Source organism: Anarrhichthys ocellatus, unplaced genomic scaffold (assembly GCF_004355925.1).
Source record: "Anarrhichthys ocellatus isolate YVR2014 unplaced genomic scaffold, GSC_Weel_1.0 scaffold113, whole genome shotgun sequence".
Taxonomy (NCBI): domain Eukaryota; kingdom Metazoa; phylum Chordata; class Actinopteri; order Perciformes; family Anarhichadidae; genus Anarrhichthys; species Anarrhichthys ocellatus.
Window position 1 is genome coordinate 17,548 of NW_022280143.1, and position 18,957 is coordinate 36,504.

Consider the following 18,957-nt stretch of genomic DNA (forward strand, 5'->3'; position numbering starts at 1 on the left):
TTTCGGCCCTCTTCAATAGACAGATATGTTCTGGCTTCACCGTGGCTCACTGGGTTAAGAGGGTTGTCTGGTAACCGCAAGGTCAACGGTTTGATCCGAGACTGGGCCGTGTCACGTGTCGAAGTGTACCTGAGCAATACACTGAACCCCAGGCTGCCCGGGCGCCTGTCATTGGCAGCCCACTGCTCCCTATATACAGGGATGGGTCAAATGCAGAGACAAATTTCCCCCTTAAAGGGATCAATATAGTATAATAAATAAATTAATTAAATTACAAGGCTTAAGAGCCACAACGTTTACTCGGGGAGACATGATAATTATCTATGCTATGAGATCATTTCACAGCCTCTGGCTATGAAACTCCAAAATATGGAGACAGAAAGAGAGCGAGAGATCAAAAGAAAGAGAGAGAAAGAGAGCATTCTACAAGACTGTACCGTGGCACCTTAACTTTCACTTTGCTGAAGTGGCTGTGGATGTTTTTCATAAAACGTATATTACATTAGGGCTTTGAGGAGATGACAGGGAGGATTTCACAATACAATTAGAATTCATCAGAGAAACTTCAATCTCTTTTGTTGATGTGTCAGCCAAGATAGAAGTTGTTTTGTTGCGAGACTGTAAAATAGTTCTGGCAGGTGTTTCCTGCCTCCTTTCGTTGACTTCAAGCAAATTACTTAAAAGTGCAGCAGACATTCACTTTTGTTGTAGCTTCCCAACTTCCGAGGGAATTAAAATACATCATAAGGCCCTGAGCAATCAAATCTGGACAGATGACACCGAAAACAAAATAATGCAGAAAAGTGAGTCTGAGCACAAGTCCTTCGAGGTAAAAGTTTTAAAAAGAATTGAAGGAAGAAGTTTCAAAGCAGCCTGGTTTGTAGTCCTAATCCAGGATGAGGTGAATTTGAAATCAATTATGAACTCAGTGGGATTATTGACAGATACCACCTAATCATTACAGCATGTGAACAAAACGACTTTTCTTGGGAACTTCCATTAATTTAGCTGAAATGGAACGGTGTGCAGCAGCCCCGCAAAGCCATGTCTGGATCAATGAAAAGGAACCACAGAACAATCCCAATTGATCCCCTCTGCTGAAATACACCAGAAGGCACCGTTATGGTACAGAACGTGTTCGATTAGATTCCACAAATCCTTCACACAACTATGAGAGAGCAACAGAGAGCATGTGTGATAAACAACTACTGGCATTTCTGAATTTACTGTGGGAATATAGTATGGTGTTTTAAATGTGCTGCGGGTGTTATGTGTGTGAATACATGGAATTTGTATTTGTAATGAGAAGTAATTTTTGTAAATGGTGACATCCGGCGTTTGTGCCATTTAAATGGGGTGACTAAGGTGGTCTGAAAATGGTCTTTCAGAGTAGCTCTCCAATACACTAGCGAACATGCAGATCAAAATGCACAACTTTCAATAATGATACCATATTATCACTGACTATCATACCGTATTCACATAAAAAAATCTTCTATAGTATTTATTTTCTGTTGCCTGACTGCATGGTACGTTTTGGAATCGTTCATGGTTCCAAAGACCAGCCATAGCCACACTTAAACACACCTGTGTTTACATTATACCATGATCTATGGCCTTAACATTTTTTATTTCTGAATTTGATCGCTTGTCTGACATAAATCCAAATTACCGTTTATTGTATTTAGAAAATAGAGAACGGTCATGCCACTTCCTAATAGCGTGGTTTCTGTGTTTGTCAGTTTCCCACTTGGCACGGCTACTTCTTCAGCTTTCGACTATAAAAGAATCCAAATGAGCCCAATCAAAAAACAAACATCACAGGTGAGGCCAACAGCCTGAAGTCAATGCAGGCCGGTTCTGATACAGTCTGATATAGCAACCACTGGAGCGAATCCAGCCTGTTGTGTATCCTGTGACAGCCGCTGAGCACAGATAAAGATGCGTGTGGTCAAACATGCAGACTTTGATCTGATGCTCCTGTCTCTATGAACAAGCGTCCAGCCATCCAAACAGCCGCATGCTGTGTATGGAAGAGTGGAGAAATCAATGCTAATAAAGCTCTCTGCATGAGCCATTTTATATTTAATAAAGATCCCCCGATGAAGATTTTGGTCATTTTTCCCCATTGTTGTCAATCGTGTAGTTTGAGATACAATGGGGATGCACATCATTTTACTGAGTGACACTTGTAGCCTGGACCGCGAGATGGGGGAATCAATAAATGAAGAAGAACAGCAGAGAGAGCTGTTTAAGATCCCGATCACATAGTCAGGTGATATTGTAAACCCATAGACTCAGAAAGGCCATACAGAGGCTAACAAATCTTCATTCTCAAACCAAAACAAAGATAATTACAAAGCTGTATTTTAATTGCAGGTGATCTTGTCTCAAGACATTTTTTAAATCTCTTCTCTAATTAGCTAACTTACTGCTTTTAACAGAGAAAACTTTTTTTTAATTTGAATTAAAAGCCATTGTAGGCTGTGTCAGAGGCCAGTCACTGATGTTGCAGTTCCCTGTGATTACTGATGAGGGTTGATAAAATTTACAGATTACCTCCAACCGTGTGTCTGTGTCTGTTTATGAGTGTGCATGCAAATGTGCTTTGCCTCAGGCGTGTTTCATTATATGTGCGTGAAGACGTGACTGTGTTTACCCATAAAAAAATCATCAAAACCCAACCTCAGGTACCATAAAGCACACGTCTCCTTGTTATTGAAGATACTGTGGAGACACGATGGTGAGAAGAAGTAAATTCTAGTGAACACTGTGAATCATCTCAGCGGTTTATTGCCACTTCATGCTGATTGAAATGCCAAAAGGATGACTCTCAATGCCACATGATGAGAGGAAGAAAATCACTTCCTTCTTGAGAGATAGTCACCACGAGCATCAGTTACCACTATCTATTCAAATTCGTCCTTATATTGAAAAATATAAAGAAGGGGTATTTTTATTATGTATGTCCATGTTATCCTTAGCACCATAATAACCTCCTTAAATTATGGGTGTGACTCCCGTTTATTCATTTCAGTGAACCTGCCTTCTCAAACAGTTTTTTTGTGTTTCAATTTATCAAAAACAACGTAAAAGACAGATTAATGTTTCAGTGTTGGAATCATAGTTTCCTGATTGGAATAGGCTTGATTCATTACAATCATGGATCAAATAGCAGATGTACATTTTACCAGCCAAAACCATTTTAATGAAATGTACAATATTTTAATTTGAATGAAAATGCACAGGTCTTCTCATATGGTTTTCTTTTATAAAAAATACAAATGTTCTTACAGTTACATACATGACAGCAATATCTTAAAGGCCACTCTTTAAAAGAGCTACTACATTTCATAATTTGCTAGCTTAATGTGGTAGCAAATATGAAGGAGAAGTTGGTTGCCTTTCATTTTTAAATAGTTTTAAATAGACTTTTAAATAGACAGAAATGCAAACACTTTTAGCTGAACAAATTTGCAACAAAACACAGCAATATAATAGGAAATCACTGCAGACAAAATGTGGACATTCATGCAAAAGCTTTCTAGAGTGTTTGGTTGGCATACCCAACAAAGCAAATAAGGCATTCCAGTCAGATCAGCAGCAAAGAAAAAAGTCTAAAAAAATGTACATCAGTTTTTCCAGTAAGGTATCAAGTCATTGGTGTCCATGCTTAGTTCATCCAAGAATCCAGAGCCACAAATTAGAAAAGTTCAAGTAGTGGCAAGTAAAGATACCATCGTCCATTTTGACTAAAGGAAACATGGAGGTCCTTGTATCACAAATGATGGTGCTTTAGTCGTGGTTGGAAAAGTATCGTGTTTAAGAGTCATCATCGGTTTTTATGACATGGAATAGGGTGACATTAAATATTACCTGGTGTCCGTTATTCCAGGCATACAGTGCTCTCTCTTTGGCGTTGTATTCGAGCATGGAGATATGAAAGTACTGGTTGTGGAAAGGAATGTCTATGTATTCGTAACTTGAAGTCTTCGTAGAGTAAGAGTAGTAAACTTTTGCCCCCGACAGGTGAGAGTTAGTGATATAGAGCGTCCCACAGATCATGAATGATTCACCCGCATTCCTTTTGGAGTATTCGGTGTTCCAAGTCTTCAGTACCTGCAGGGTGTCAGGATCTATCTGGGAGACGACGACATTTCCAGCGTTTTGATTGGTCGCGTAAACAACCCACATTCCCAGTTCGTCAGCCATGACATCAATGTCGGAGTATCCCCCCCATGTATATGGGTACATGTTGTGGAAGCCGGCGAACTCCAAAGCCCGCTGAGCCAGCACGCTGCCTGTCTCGAAGCTGTACTTGACAATAATGTTGCTCTGGTACTTGTTGTAGTAAAGCGATCCATTGTAGACAATGTGATTGGTTCCCTCCCATTTAAATGGGAGGCTGTAGGTTCGGGAAACCACACCTGCTACAAAGTCGTCCATAGTCTTGAACTCACGCACAATCTTGCTGTTAGTGTAACTGTCCATATACCAAACCTACATCAGAGAAGATGGAGAGAATGGGTGGGGTGAGAAACAGCCGACATCTAATACAACCATCAAAATAAACTATTTCCAACCTCTATTTAAATTATATATATTTTTTAAATGTATGTAATTCTCTTGCATAATGCAGACATGTATTTCAAATGTGTGCAATTTTGGAACATCATTATAGATTAGCAGAAATCAAACCCACTCCATGATAACAGACAATCCCATCTTTAGCTGACATTCTAAAAACACAATACAAATATATACTGTACACACTGCACAGCCCCCAGAAAGCAGTCCCCTACTTTCATAACTCACCCTGTTGTTTCTGGTTAATGCTGCAGGATCAGTCATCCATGCCCCAAACCGGGTTCCAGATGTCTTTATTGTAACAGGTCCAGTGATTTTCATTAATTTCCCACATGCTGTTAATAAAGAAATGCAGCGATAAGATGTGCTGTGGTGGTTTTGGTCTCAAACTAGAATTCTCAAGCCAATTTCATGCCTGTACCACCAGAGAGTGTGCCCTCTGTGCATACTAAGATGGCACTGGCAGTGAGCTGCTTTATTTAACTTTTATTTAATGGTGCAACTGCTGTTTGTAGTTTCAAGCAGCACAGCTTTCTCATGCCTAGCCCATATTGTTTCCTTTAATGCGCCTCAAGATTATCTATATACGGACCTCACATGTCTTATCATCAAAATCTTTTTTTTTTGCGAACTGCTACATGTAATGTGTAACACTTGGTTTGAGCACAATAAGCAAAGAACATTTTTTGGAACAAAAATTAAATAAAATACTTTACTTACTAGATTTATTTACCACAAGATGCACCTTTCATGCTAACTTAATCAGTGCCACCCACTCACATTCAAAACTAAAAATATAAGATTTTTATATATCTATATAGTATTTTTTTTAATTTACTTCTCAATTTATGGTCTTATTTAGAAAATAATTGTTGTCGAATGATGACTTCCCTGTAGGATTAGTGATTGCTGTGTTTGTAGATATCAAGTCCAATACCAGCTCCATTTTCTAACCTATATGAGGCAATTATGGAGTATATGTTACTTTAAACTTTATTAAAATAGTCATATGCATACGGGCACATACATATAACTTCACTTCTGGATCTAATCCATCTAAACATTTAAGAGCAGTGCACGGGGAGGGGAGCAACTTGGGCTTCAGCGTTTCCCTCAAAGAAACTTCAACAAGCAGACAGTAAGAGCCGGTGATCGAACCGGCAACCTTGTGGTTAAAGGAAGGCCCACTCTCGGTTTTTAAAGAAGGCTTCTTTAACAGATTTTAGAACATCTTAATGTTTGAAGAGCTGAAGGCTGTCAATACACCATGTCCACAAGAACAAAAACTAATTGCTTCTTTTCTTCAATGGCATGGGATCGAGGTGAAAACACAATGCCATTAAACACATTTTATAAAAGGAGCATATTTTTGGTGTGAGATGTAACACAACAGAGAAAAGCATTACAGCAACTAAAAGTGGGATTCTAATAGTTACCTGCTACCACAGGTGAAGTGTAATGAACACTGGTCATACTAGTTTGTGGTCTTATACTTCGTAACTACAAGGAAGTCAGGCTACAGAGTTGTCTTTTAAGATCTACATTTCTCCTTTGGTTATTTTCTTCAGCAGCAGCAACAGCCGTATACAATGAGGACAAAAGACTATTATGATAGTGATGTAGTTGTTTCAATTCATGAAATCATGCAACCACTATTGTAACGCCACTAGTAATATTAATTCACCAATACCATTGCCAGCACTATCCCCAATAAGACAATAAAAATCACTGCACACTCACACAGGCAGTGTTCACCACTTACTTAATTTGCCCATACAGCTGCGGAGCCTGCTGTCCAGTCGTAGGACCCGCTGATAGAGCTCATCGTAGTCAAAGGCCCCAAGCTCCTCCTGGATACCTGTCAGCACTGCCGATAGGTTCCTGATCTCCTCCTTGAAGTGGAAAATGAGCGCAGCATCCATCTTGTACTGCTCCAGTACAGGGATCAAGGGCTTCAGCTCGTCCATCTTGTCCTTAAGCTCCTGCAGAAGTGACAGTGACAGAATGGAAAACAGAGAGAGGTGGTACAATGTAAATAAGTGTGATGGTCAGGGACAAACAGTTTGTTTGACAGAGGAGCAAGCCCCACACATATTCAGTATTTGCTATCAAAAGAATATAACGGCATACCCACTGTGGAGACTGTGCCACTGGTGACTGATTAGGAATTAAACACGTATCCCTTGTTGCTTCAGTGCTCTTTATATAATGTTAGCATATGTAGTCCCAAGAGACAGTAAGTGAACAGTGTTATTGATCAGGAGAAAACAGACTGACCTTGTGCTGTATGAAGCACTTAATGGAACTATTAGCCAACCATGAAGGAATTAGCTTTTCATTATTTATCCATGCATTTACCCTTTCAACTTGTGATAAACCACAATTATCCACCATGTATTTACAAGGTTAACTAAAACATATCTATTCCTGTGTTTAACTATTCAGATTTGTTCTTAAACCATGGCTTTATCTCATTCTTGCCATGCTGGTGGTTGTTCCACACAGTTCTCATTCAGTGTCTTGCAACTTGCCACATTAGAGATATCCCTACTCCCATACCAGCTGTCCAGTGCAATCCACACAGGACAACTGCAGCAGCTTGTATGTATTCTTTATTTTCATGTACAGACAAAAGGTCTGCACGCTGACAAAGAAGTTATATAGGCTCCTCAGCTCTTATCCTGGCTATTCTCAACAGCTCAAATAGCAGGGACTATTATCAGCACTGACATAAAGGATGAGGAGACATGATAACACCTTCATGTTAGGGCAGTAACTATGACTCTGTATGAAAACCATTGTTACACAACGGTTTTCATCCAGTGGTTTTAGGGGGATGTGTGCCGTTCTATTTCTTGGCCAAGAGCAGTGACTTTCAGAAGTTGCCTTCAGACAGAGCCAGTCTGGTAGTCTCCCCGTTTCCAGTCTTTATGCTGAGCTAAGCTAACCAGCTGCTATAGCTGTAGTCTCATATTTACCATGAAGACATTGAGAGGGGTATCGATCCTCTCAAAAAGAAGTGTAATGGCATTTGTGAAATGAATGTCGCATGAAAACGTTTCAGCTAAATATAGAGAAACTAAGAAAAGATCGCTTGAACATTTGATTAAACCAGGCAGTGATTAAACGAGAGTGAAGAATACCTGGAAGTTTCGGGCTATGATGGATTTCCTGTCATCCTCAATCTGTCTGAACTTGGTCCTCAGGCCCTTCATCTGGTTTTCCATCTTTATGACATATTGGAAATCCCTCTGAGTGCGCAGGTTCAGCACCTCAATGGACTGAGACATGTTCTGCACCTAGAATAAAACAATGATCAAAAATCACCCCAAACAGGGTTAGTAGTCACAAATCAACATTTAGCAGTATAGTGTAGTTTAGTATAGTATAGTACAGTAAAGTATACTATAAACTTGACATGTGAAGTGAGGATGACTTCCTCTCGCTTCTTTGTTTTCGCTGCAACAAATTGAAAGACACTTTGATGTGTTTTCCCTGGTGAGGCTGTGTGTTGCCTGAATGTGTGACGGGCTAATTTTGAAAAAGAACAAACGTAAAACGTAAAAAAACATGCTTTAAGACGAGCATTACACTCCTCAAAAGAACAATAAAGCTTGCAAAGCTTTATCCCTTCGTAATTCCCATCTTTAACAGAAGAGTGTGTGCTTCTGTGTGCTCATGCTGCACTGGGGTGGTGTAAATCCCCTTTTATATGCGCTTACCTTCTCTAGTAGCTGGCGGAGCTGTCTGCTCTTGGCATCTCTGGAGCACAGGCTCTGTTCTGGTGCCACCACTGTGCAGATGCAACGCCCATCAGCATCCTGGGCCGAGCTGTACACCTGCCAGCCCTCCTTTGGGCCGATAGTCTGCAAGCACAAATATATACGCACTAAGATTAGATCGATATTTTAGATCATGTTTCGTATGTATTATCATTGAGTTCATATTTATGTGACACCTGTTCTCTTTGGAAAGCTGGTAACATCAAGTAATTCTCAGCGTAGCAACAATGATATGGTGCTACATATGCGTCCACTTTGAAAAAAACTATACAGACAATGCCAGTGCTTTAGGCTATACACCTAAAGCACATATAAATACATTTAACAAAAAGTTATGGAAGACTTTTTTTAGGTTGAGGGAAGTCAAGCCTTCTCTCAGGTCTGGATCATGGACAAAATGTATAGACATGTGACTGCCTCCACTCTAAAACACCTGTAGGCTCTCTGCCCTTAAACTTGCAGATTTCTAACAGGTGAAACATTGTACTTAGTATTACATGTTGAGTTGATATGTTGCCTGGTCTTCTGTCTGTTAGAAGGGATTGACAAGTGCATGTCTTTGTTAACAAAGTCCTGATCTTCACTGTTTGGATGCGCAGCTTACACAGCCTACCTGGACAACCGAAACAGATATCCTTCATGTTTTAATGGTTGTAGTCACAGCTGTGTGAGACAACACTACACAGTGGATGTGCTATCATCAACCAAGCTTATTTTGTACCATGACCTGTAACCCCACAGAGTACGACATGTTCCTTGGCCTTTTAAATAATGTTAATGCTGGGTTACCAATGTAGTTAGTAAGCTATTAGTCAAACATGCTAACATTTACAGAACACATCCTTACACTGTGTTTTACGCCTTGTGTTTTTGGTTTGGAAAAGGCCAAAAAAAAAGGCACCACCCTCAAAACCTTTATATACAGAGTATCGCTCTTCATTCAGACTTCAACATGTGGCTTGACAGACCTGCTTTGCCTAGCTAATGAGGGGTTTTAGTGTATGGTCAATCTTGTGCAGTGCATTATTTTTCATAACTGCATGGGTCCGAGTATAATATTTGATAACATGCCCATTTATAACCAATCAAAATCGTAGTTTTGTTTATTTATGCGGTTCTTTTGACAATACAGTGACTTTCTCAAACTCTAGCTTAAGTTATTTTCCTGTTACTATATTTCACAGTCACACCACTATGTTAAAACTGCGGGGTTACGTAAAGACAATGCACAACATCTTTCCATTCAGAATCAAGTGTTTCCATTTACATTACACAGTGCACTTTAAAAACTTCAGACATAAACTTTGAGTAACTTCAAGCACTTTTTCTCAATTATTCATAGGAACTGTGGCCATGCAGTCTCTAGCAATAGAAGGATTTAGCTGACGCTTCAATCAACCAAAAGCAGACAAACAAGCCGGAAGATGCTTTTGTACTCATATAAATATTCATGTTCTTTGTCACCAAGGACTTTGATGGTAAACCTGGACATCCACTATAACCTGAGTGACATATCTTAAGAAAAGGAAGAAGTAAGTTAGGAAGAAGGGGGGTTTATGAACAAGTAGAATAGTTAAAGAGGTGGTTATGAAGGAAAACAGTATGCTGAAAAAAACCCCCATGAAAACAGGACAATGCTGACGAAAAACAAGAAAGAGGATTTGACTGTCAATTAGGGGGAAAGAGATAGAGGTAGGAGAGTATGTGTGCAGGCACGTCACGACAGAGAAATACGAAGGCAGCAAGCATAAGATGATGAGATGGGGTGAGGAATAAACAGGAAGGGCGCCAACATGTACTGAGGAGAAAATGAAGGAAAACAGACAGAAGTAAAAATAAATAGGCAAATACGTATATGGCATTGACAGAACAGTCCATCTCACCGATGCTTACCTATTAAAAATCGATTAAAAGATCACTTATTAATGCATGACAGCACAGACATAAAAGGGTGGTTCCATACAAGCACCGACTAGTATTAGTTATTTAATTAGGCCAAATTATTAGTTTATCACACACAAGGAGCAACATGTTTTACCTTGTCTAGTTCAATAACATTGCATTTTACTCATGAAACTATGTTGTTGATGAGACAAAGACTAATTTTTCAATATGCTCTATCTCTCGCTACGTTAGATAGAAGAAGATCAGACCCCTAGGCTACAATGGTTTCACAGAGATTCACGCCAAAGTCTAGTCATTAATCATCCTCACAAAACAGCATACAGCAGCTCAAAGCTCTCACCAGCTGCTCGGCAGAAGAGTTTTCTTCTCTGCACAGGCATGACTTACACACACACACACACAGACACCCACACACACACACGCATGAGTGCTTAAAAACAGTATGTTCTGCACACACAGACACATAACAAGTTGCCAAGACACATTTGTGTTTTCTCTGTAGTTCTCTTCTTGATCTAGTCTTTCTTGGCCATGGTTAGACTAATGGTAATTTTAAGGCTACTGTATATGTAGTAGTCATCAATACCTTTGAAGAGAAGTTGCCAACAGACAATATTTTGTGTCAATATTCAATATGTAAACCAGAAAACAACAGCCAGATGTATCACTCCTCCATGTTTTATCAAAAAAGGATCCTGTGGTTATCTGGCCACTAGCCCAATCAGCACGAAGATGCATTAACACTTTCTATAAATCGCTTTCTCTTACCAGATTCATTACGTCAATCAAAAATTTACATTTATTTTGACTGGGCTGTAAACTAATAATCTCACTTCCTGGTGGTTTTAGAAGTTTCTTCTTTAAAAAATTACACATAATAAGGTGTTTCATTGCAGCCAACCGGGGTTCCCGTCAGTAAGTCCGGCGGAAGTTGACTCCCTGCCGGGGCCTAAGCATTGGGGAGATGATTTTTTAATCTAAAATTATACAAGTAGCAAACTCCTTTAACCTCTTTAATTAACTGCACACTTGCTAACGTTACACTACACACACAACCTACACACTGATTCCTTAAAAGAGGGAGAGACGATGAGTATGCAGTAGCAGTAACAGCGCTTTACTACAAACCATCATTTTGCCCAATTGTTTGTTATGGCATCCACCCAACATCCAACAGGGTTATCTGATATTGACCTGTTATTTGAAAAACAGGCCTCTATTTCCCAATGATTGAATACAACTTACTGACTAAAAGATTGTAAGACAGTCCAATAGCCACTAATAATGAATGATCATGACTTTATTACTTTTATTGCTGCACACAAGGTCAGTCTCACTTATTGAAGCCAAGAGTGACATCTGGCCAACTGTTACCTCTCCATGGTGGTCTGATTATACATCTATCTATATGACACAGGATACACTAATAGGCTGAGGAAATGTAATGTTACTTTAAGTTTTTGATAAGACTGTTTCTATGCATACTGTACTAAGATCTTCTCTGGCCAGATTTGTGTTGTAATAGACTTATATATTCAAGTAAGGACAACTGGGGTTCATAGAGTTATTATTTTAACCGTCAGTGATGACTGCCTTGAAGCACAAGTTTTCCACACCAGGACTGGGTGTATTCTTAACATAATCTGACGTGGACAGGCCACAGGTTTATTGTTTTGTGTGACTGTGGGGTTTATTGCAGGACTAGTTTACTGTAAGTGCTTGACTTAGCCTAATATTGCTAAAAGGTTACTAAAATATGCTATTAATAAATGTATATATAAGTAGCATGTGTACTCCTGTAATACTGTATTTGCTGTAGCTAATTGTAGTCCCATTGGAAGAAAGCTTTTTTTTATTCGTTGTTTTACCACAGTCTAAAATTGCTTAGCAACCTTGCCATCAATATTCATGGTCCCCAGACGATGAATCACAGTTACTTTGGTGATCAGTTACTTTTTGCCCCCTCTGCCTTTTCTTGATGATTTGGCAGACATGGTCATGATTACCGGACGACGTATCTTCATGACTTTAAACTCCCCTGACTTTTGCTCTGGAGTTACCATGACACTGGCATTTGTGAAGAAATGTCTCATCAACTATTGGATGGATTGCAATGACATTTTGTACAGACCTTTATGCTGCTCTCAGGATGAATTGTAACAACTTCTGATCTCTTAACCTTTTGTTTAGTGTCATCATCAGGTCAAACCTTAATGTGTCGAATACTTTAGTTTATGAACAAATTGTCACGAATTCCCCTTCATATTAGTTTGTTTTCATCCTGTCTGCTTGCTACAGTGGGTACGGAAAGTATTCAGACCCTTTTAAATTTTTCACTCTTTGTTTCATTGCAGCCATTTGCTAAAATCAAAAAAGTTTATTTTATTTCTCATTAATGTACACTCAGCACCCCATCTTGACAAAAAAAAAACAGAAATGTAGATATTTTTGCAAATTTATTAAAAAAGAAAAACTGAAATATCACATGGTATTCAGACCCTTTGCTGTGACACTCATATTTAAATCACATGCTGTCCATTTCTTCTGATCCTCCTTGAGATGGTTCTACTCCTTCATTGGAGTCCAGCTGTGTTTAATTAAACTGATTGGACTTGATTAGAAAAGGCACACACCTGTCTATATAAGACCTTACAGCTCACAGTGCATGTCAGAGCAAATGAGAATCATGAGGTCGAAGGAACTGTCCAAGGAGCTCAGAGACAGAATTGTGGCAAGGCACAGATCTGGCCAAGGTTACAAAAGAATTTCTGCAGCAATTCTATATATATATATATATATATATATAATTTACAAACAGCTAGCAGCCTATATGCGAAAGGTCTTTCCTTTACTCTGGTGACTCTTCACAGCCATGAAGACAGCAGGTATCTCTTCCATCTCCAGTCTCCAATCACAAGTATGCACAACAGATCTACTGGCTAAGTTTAGAGTTTTTTGCACCAGTCTGTTGCAAAATAACCACAGACACGTCCGTTCTTATGTGTACATCAATCAAATCATTTTTGATTCATAATTGTACAGTTTGTACTGCAGAGTTAAGCGTATGCACGGTTCCATCAATTAAAAACATCTCTCTCCGCAGCCAACTCCCTGAGGCCCATCCCTTACTGCCAGTCCTCCCCTGTGTCTCCATCCAAACCACCTGGTAACCAGGGCAACTCTGCATACATCATTTTCTTTTTAATGAGTCTGTCCAAAATGTTGCCTGCAGCTCTGCATTCTCAATTGGTAGATATGTGGCCGTGATAGGCAACACAATTAAAAGGAGATTATTTGTGTTACATTTCATAGTATAATTCCAAGAAACAAAAGATCATTATTTGTAAAAAAGCAATTTATTTGTGGCTCATTATCAGGATCAGGAGATAAAGCAGGCAACTTTCAAAGATTGTCAGCAAGTATTTGCTGTTCTAAACACTGAAAATGAAGTATATCATTTATTGGTAGACTTGCCAACCTGTTACGACCTGCAATAGTTGGACTTCCTCATTGCCAGTAAGTACATTTATTGAAGATGTTAGATTAAAATAGAAGATGTATGTACGTTTTCTTGGAATTAAACACCATAGGTTTGAGTGATAAACCTATTTTATTGTCATTTGTTAAGTTCCATCAGCAATGACCAGCCACCACTGTTGTTATTTTCATCTGTACAGCTTTGTTTACTCACAGCTGACATGCTGTACAAAAGTGGACTTGATTTTCCAAATCTTGGATCACTTGGTAAAAACATGCAAAATCAACAGCACCCACAAAGCACAAACAAGAATTTTAATGAATTTCTCCGTGTGGAAGATTTCATGCTCTTCCCAGCAGACAGGTATCCTGCCAATTACACACCTGACTGAATCCATTTTGCTGTTTTATTCTGTCATCAACATCTGTTTTACTTTGCCTACTTCACACTTAATCATTTCTTAGTCCTCATCAAGCTTTTGTGTGATTGAGGAAAACTCGGAGGGGGTTGATGAGGCAGTGAGAGTGAATGGATAGGTGAATATGGGTAAAATGGTTAAGACCGAGTTAGTGAATGATGTCAGGGAGACTTAGCTGCAGTCATCAGATCCGAATCACTTGCTTTGCCCTCACCCGTGACCGTGAGACATTTACGATTACAGTTTTAAAAACACTGGTGAAAGAGGAGGAATATTAGGTCGGGTTGCTTCCTGCTTTACATTTTCATGCACATTATCAGTTCAAAGTAAAATATCTTTGTTTTGTCTTTGTCTTCTTGTCTTTTTTTGCGTTGCATGCATTTTAGTTATTTTTTAACAATTTTAGATAAATGAGTTCTGAGGATAATCCAATTGACTTGACTTAAGAATTTTTCTACACTTGAGTAACATTTCTATAAAATCACAACACATCTAACTTGATAGAATATATTTTTGCAGCAAAACTAGTTGGACTCTAGCAGATGAACTATTCTGTTTAGTGCTAAGTGAATCTGTTTTAGCCGCTGCCAAGATTCACAGTAAGTCCATATACTGTAGATGACTGCACCGTAAATATATCCCCGCCCTGCTGAGCATGGCCTTGGTCTCTTAAACTTATTTTTTTGTCGGGTCTCATGATTGCTGATTCCATTTGCTATACTGTATGGGTCTGGCAATTGGAGGAACTCCCCAGAGGAATACCACAGGTGAGATGAGAGGCTTCAGTGGCAGAAATCAATGTGTTATAGATACAGTCTAGATAAACAGCTTGAGAGGTATCCAAATATCCCAAGCATCATCTGGAGCTGCAGACAGGCAACAAATGGACACAAATAGTCTAATTCTAGGCAGCCATTATTATTGTTTTGCCACTGGAGTGTAACATATGGTAGTGCAAGCTTACTCTCAGCAGGCCATTCCTCAAGTGGCACCTTCCTCCCCACAGCTGTCAGACAAACTGGTGGATGGAGCTATAAGGTGATAGACTGAAAACATCTCTTATAAGTCATTCATGCTTTTACAACTTCACTCGCTTACATCATCTGTTTAGATCTTTAAAGCAGTTACCAGACAGGATAAACAAAGGTGTTGGAAATTAGTCATGCATCTACTTTGCTTTGCATCGACCTGCTTTCAACTCAGCAGGTTAGAATACTGCATTGTGTGATATTAAAACTTTAGTCCTATTAGTACATTTACAGACAAATCCATGTGTCAGTGATGCCGATAAAGCTAAATCTTATATCACAGTTAGGCTGCCGTCCTGCCTGCCACAAGACAGAGACCTAAACAGATGCCATCTATCCAGTCATCTATCAACCTGTCCAAACAAAAAGCCGCCAGGGTATTGGAGGCAAGTGAAGTGGAATGCGCATGTCAGTTCTGTAACTGATGATCATACTGCTTAAATGAGTTAACATTTTAGCTCTAACGGCAGGGGAAAATAAACTTGCATGTGCAGCCAGCTCTGTAACCAGACTGATGCCGACATCCCAGCCAGACAGCTATGACAAATCGTAACACCGCTAAACACAGGCAACAGCCTTCCTGGCAACTATGAACCTAAGACCATAAAGGTTCCAGTAAGATACTGACAAAGAGCTGGTGCATACTATGGAGGGAAAGAGGGAGGGGTAAAAGACACAGCGAAAGAAAATGCCATCGCTTCTCTCAAATGTGACTGTGATGAAAGGCGTGCAGGAAGATTCATTTCCTCGAGGTGTTCCCCCTTCTTGCCCATTTTGACCCCAGCAAAGAGAAGATTGAATAGATAATTCTGCAGGAGCTTGGCACATTCTGCCCTAGACAGTCCCTGAATAAGGTACAACATTATCTCGTTCGCACCCTTGTGCTTCTTCTCTAGGTGTGCTTCAGTGAGTCTTCTGGCTGAACAAGACGACACGTCTGTCATGAGCACCACGGAGGATGATAATGAAACAGTCATCAAACATTATCGGTGGAGTAAAGCCAGTGGACATTTTCGGGCCACACTGAATGCTACATGCATACACAAGCAGAATACTAAGCAGCTGTGACATTGCTCTGACGTAAATCTTTTTTCTCAATATGCTGAAATGAAGTCGAGGCAGTAAATCAGTGTTACCAAAATGAAAACATAGGATTAGTAAGATAAGTATGGTGTATTTGATGACATTTTACAGCACCCTCATCTTCAGCATTACTCTTTTGGGATTCTCTTCACAGGAGGAGGCCCTGTAATTGGGATTTTTACTTATTATGTTGGTAAATCTAGTGGAGCAGAGTACCGGGATAAGAACCCTTCTTCAATTGAAGCCCAAATCAAATCTATGTCATCAACATGCGCATGTCTCAGCAGCTTTTCGGGGTAAGTGAGAGTATGCTCATTAGTATTACGTAAGAAAAAAAAGTTTTCTGAATCATGGAAAAGGACATTCCTTCCATGTTAATGTCACGGAACCTGCAGATTGTTTTAAAAAAAGATTGCGGCAAAGTTAGTTCACTTGATTATTTCTTCTAACCTTTGAATTTCCTCCTTCTAATTATGCTCTGCAGTGGTGTCAGTAAGGGGACGTTGAAGCTGCGCCTGCAGACTCTTCACTTCAGCCTCCATTCTGATGTAGAAGCAGAAGAGTGTGCGGAAAATAACATAATGCATAAATTAAGGACGCATGTGTTCACACTGGTTTGGTATCAGCGGGGCAATAAGCAATGATCGCAATTACAGGATCTACTAGGATAAAACCATCAGAGGAATACTTCAAACTCTTTGATACCATTTCATTAGTATGTGCAGTGTATTCCATGACGTCCTTTGAAGTTATATGGCAATTTATTTGCAGTAATTACTTAAACTTATGTCCTATATTTTTACTTCAGTGAATGATTTTATGTTTCTTAGAATACCTTTCAGCAACTTTGAGAGTGCCTTGTTGCTTCACATGTGAGCACGTTATATATAAACTCACAGTAGCTAGCTGGCTAACTAGTTTGTGGACTCTTTGATGTCGCTGGAGGCTACTGCTGCACTGTATGAGTGGTGAACATGTGTGCAAAATTGTGAGACAAGAAAGAAGCACTCTTTTGGTTTTGAAGATCAGACACCAAAACCGGATGCTTACAATTAACATGTAAGGCTGGTATTGACCTGCACTGTACAGCAGCTGCACTGGGAATCTACAATTGACCGTTCGTACTTCCCCCGAACAATGATTGTCCAATTATGGCTAAGGCGTAGCAGGTCTGTCAAGCTTTGGATTTCTCCACATGTTGAAGCTGTGTGCATGGTGTCATAGCAAGAGTGATACGTGACATCATATACATACAGTTGTGTGAAAAAGTGTTTGTCCCCTTCCTGATTTCTTATTTTTTTGCATGTTTGTCACACTTAAATGTTTCAGATCATCAAACAAATTTAAATATTAGACAAAGATAACACAAGTAAACACAAAATGCAGTTTTTAAATGAAGGTTTTATTATTAAGGGGGAAAAAAAATCCAAACCTACATGGCCCTGTGTGAAAAAGTGATTGCCCCCTAAACCTAATAACTGGTTGGGCCACCCTTAGCAGCAAGAACTGCAATCAAGCGTTTGCGATAACTGGCAATGAGTCTTTTACAGCGCTGTAGAGGAATTTTGGCCCACTCATCTTTGCAGAATTGTTGTAATTCAGCCACATTGCAGGGTTTTCCAGCATGAACTGCCTTTTTAAGGTCATGCCACAGCATCTCAATCGGATTCAGGTTGGGACTTTGACTAGGCCACTCCAAAGTCTTCATTTTGTTTTTCTTAAGCCATTCAGAGGTGGACTTGCTGGTGTGTTTTGGATCATTGTCCTGCTGCAGAACCCAAGTGCGCTTTAGCTTGAGGTCACGAACAGATGGCCGGACATTCTCCTCCAGGATTTTTTGGTAGACAGCAGAATTCATGGTTCCATTTACCACAGCAAGTCTTCCAGGTCCTGAAGCAGCAAAACAGCCCCAGACCATAACACTACCACCACCATATTTTACTGTTGGTATGATGTTCCTTTTCTGAAATGCCGTGTTACTTTTACGCCAGATGTAATGGGACATACACCTTCCAAAAAGTTCAACTTTTGTCTCGTCAGTCCACAGAGTATTTTCCCAAAAGTCTTGGGGATCATCAATATGTTTTCTGGCAAAACTGAGATGAGCCTTTATGTTCTTTTTGCTCAGCAGTGGTTTTCATCTTGGAACTCTGCCATGCAGGCCATTTTTGCCCAGTCTCTTTCTTATGGTGGAGTCATGAACACTGACCTTAATTGAGGCAAGTGAGGCCTGCAGTTCTTTGGCTGTTGTTCTGGGGTCTTTTGTGACCTCTTGGATGAGTCGTCGCTGCGCTCTTGGGGTAATTTTGGTCGGCCGGCCACTCCTGGGAAGGTTCACCACTGTTCCATGTTTTCGCCATTTGTGGATAATGGCTCTCACTGTGGTTCGCTGGAGTCCCAAAGCTTTAGAAATGGCTTTGTAACCTTTTCCAGACTGATAGATCTCAATTACTTTGTTTCTCATTTGTTCCTGAATTTCTTTGGATCACAGCATGATGTCTAGCTTTTGAGGATCTTTTGGTCTACCTCACTTTGTCAGGCAGGTCCTATTTGAGTGATTTCTTGATTGAGAACAGGTGTGGCAGTAATCAGGCCTGGGTGTGGCTAGAGAAATTGAACTCAGCTTTCCAAAGATGTGATAAACCACAGTTAATTTATGTTTTAACAGGGGGGGGG

The 18,957-nt window shown here is 39.8% G+C and overlaps 1 protein-coding gene across 1 annotated transcript in view; it reads right to left on the minus strand.

The window, feature by feature from the left end:
• Positions 1-260: 260 nt before the first annotated feature.
• The window catches only part of olfm3a (olfactomedin 3a), a 24,737-nt gene continuing 6,040 nt past the window's right edge, over positions 261-18,957 (minus strand). The window contains exons 2-6 of the mRNA XM_031876722.1: positions 8,310-8,453; positions 7,731-7,886; positions 6,350-6,569; positions 4,816-4,922; positions 261-4,500 (exon numbers count right to left, since the gene is read on the minus strand). Of these exons, the coding sequence (XP_031732582.1) occupies positions 3,823-4,500; positions 4,816-4,922; positions 6,350-6,569; positions 7,731-7,886; positions 8,310-8,453 (1,305 nt within the window). The 3' untranslated portion in view covers positions 261-3,822. The remainder of the gene's footprint in view (positions 4,501-4,815; positions 4,923-6,349; positions 6,570-7,730; positions 7,887-8,309; positions 8,454-18,957) is intronic.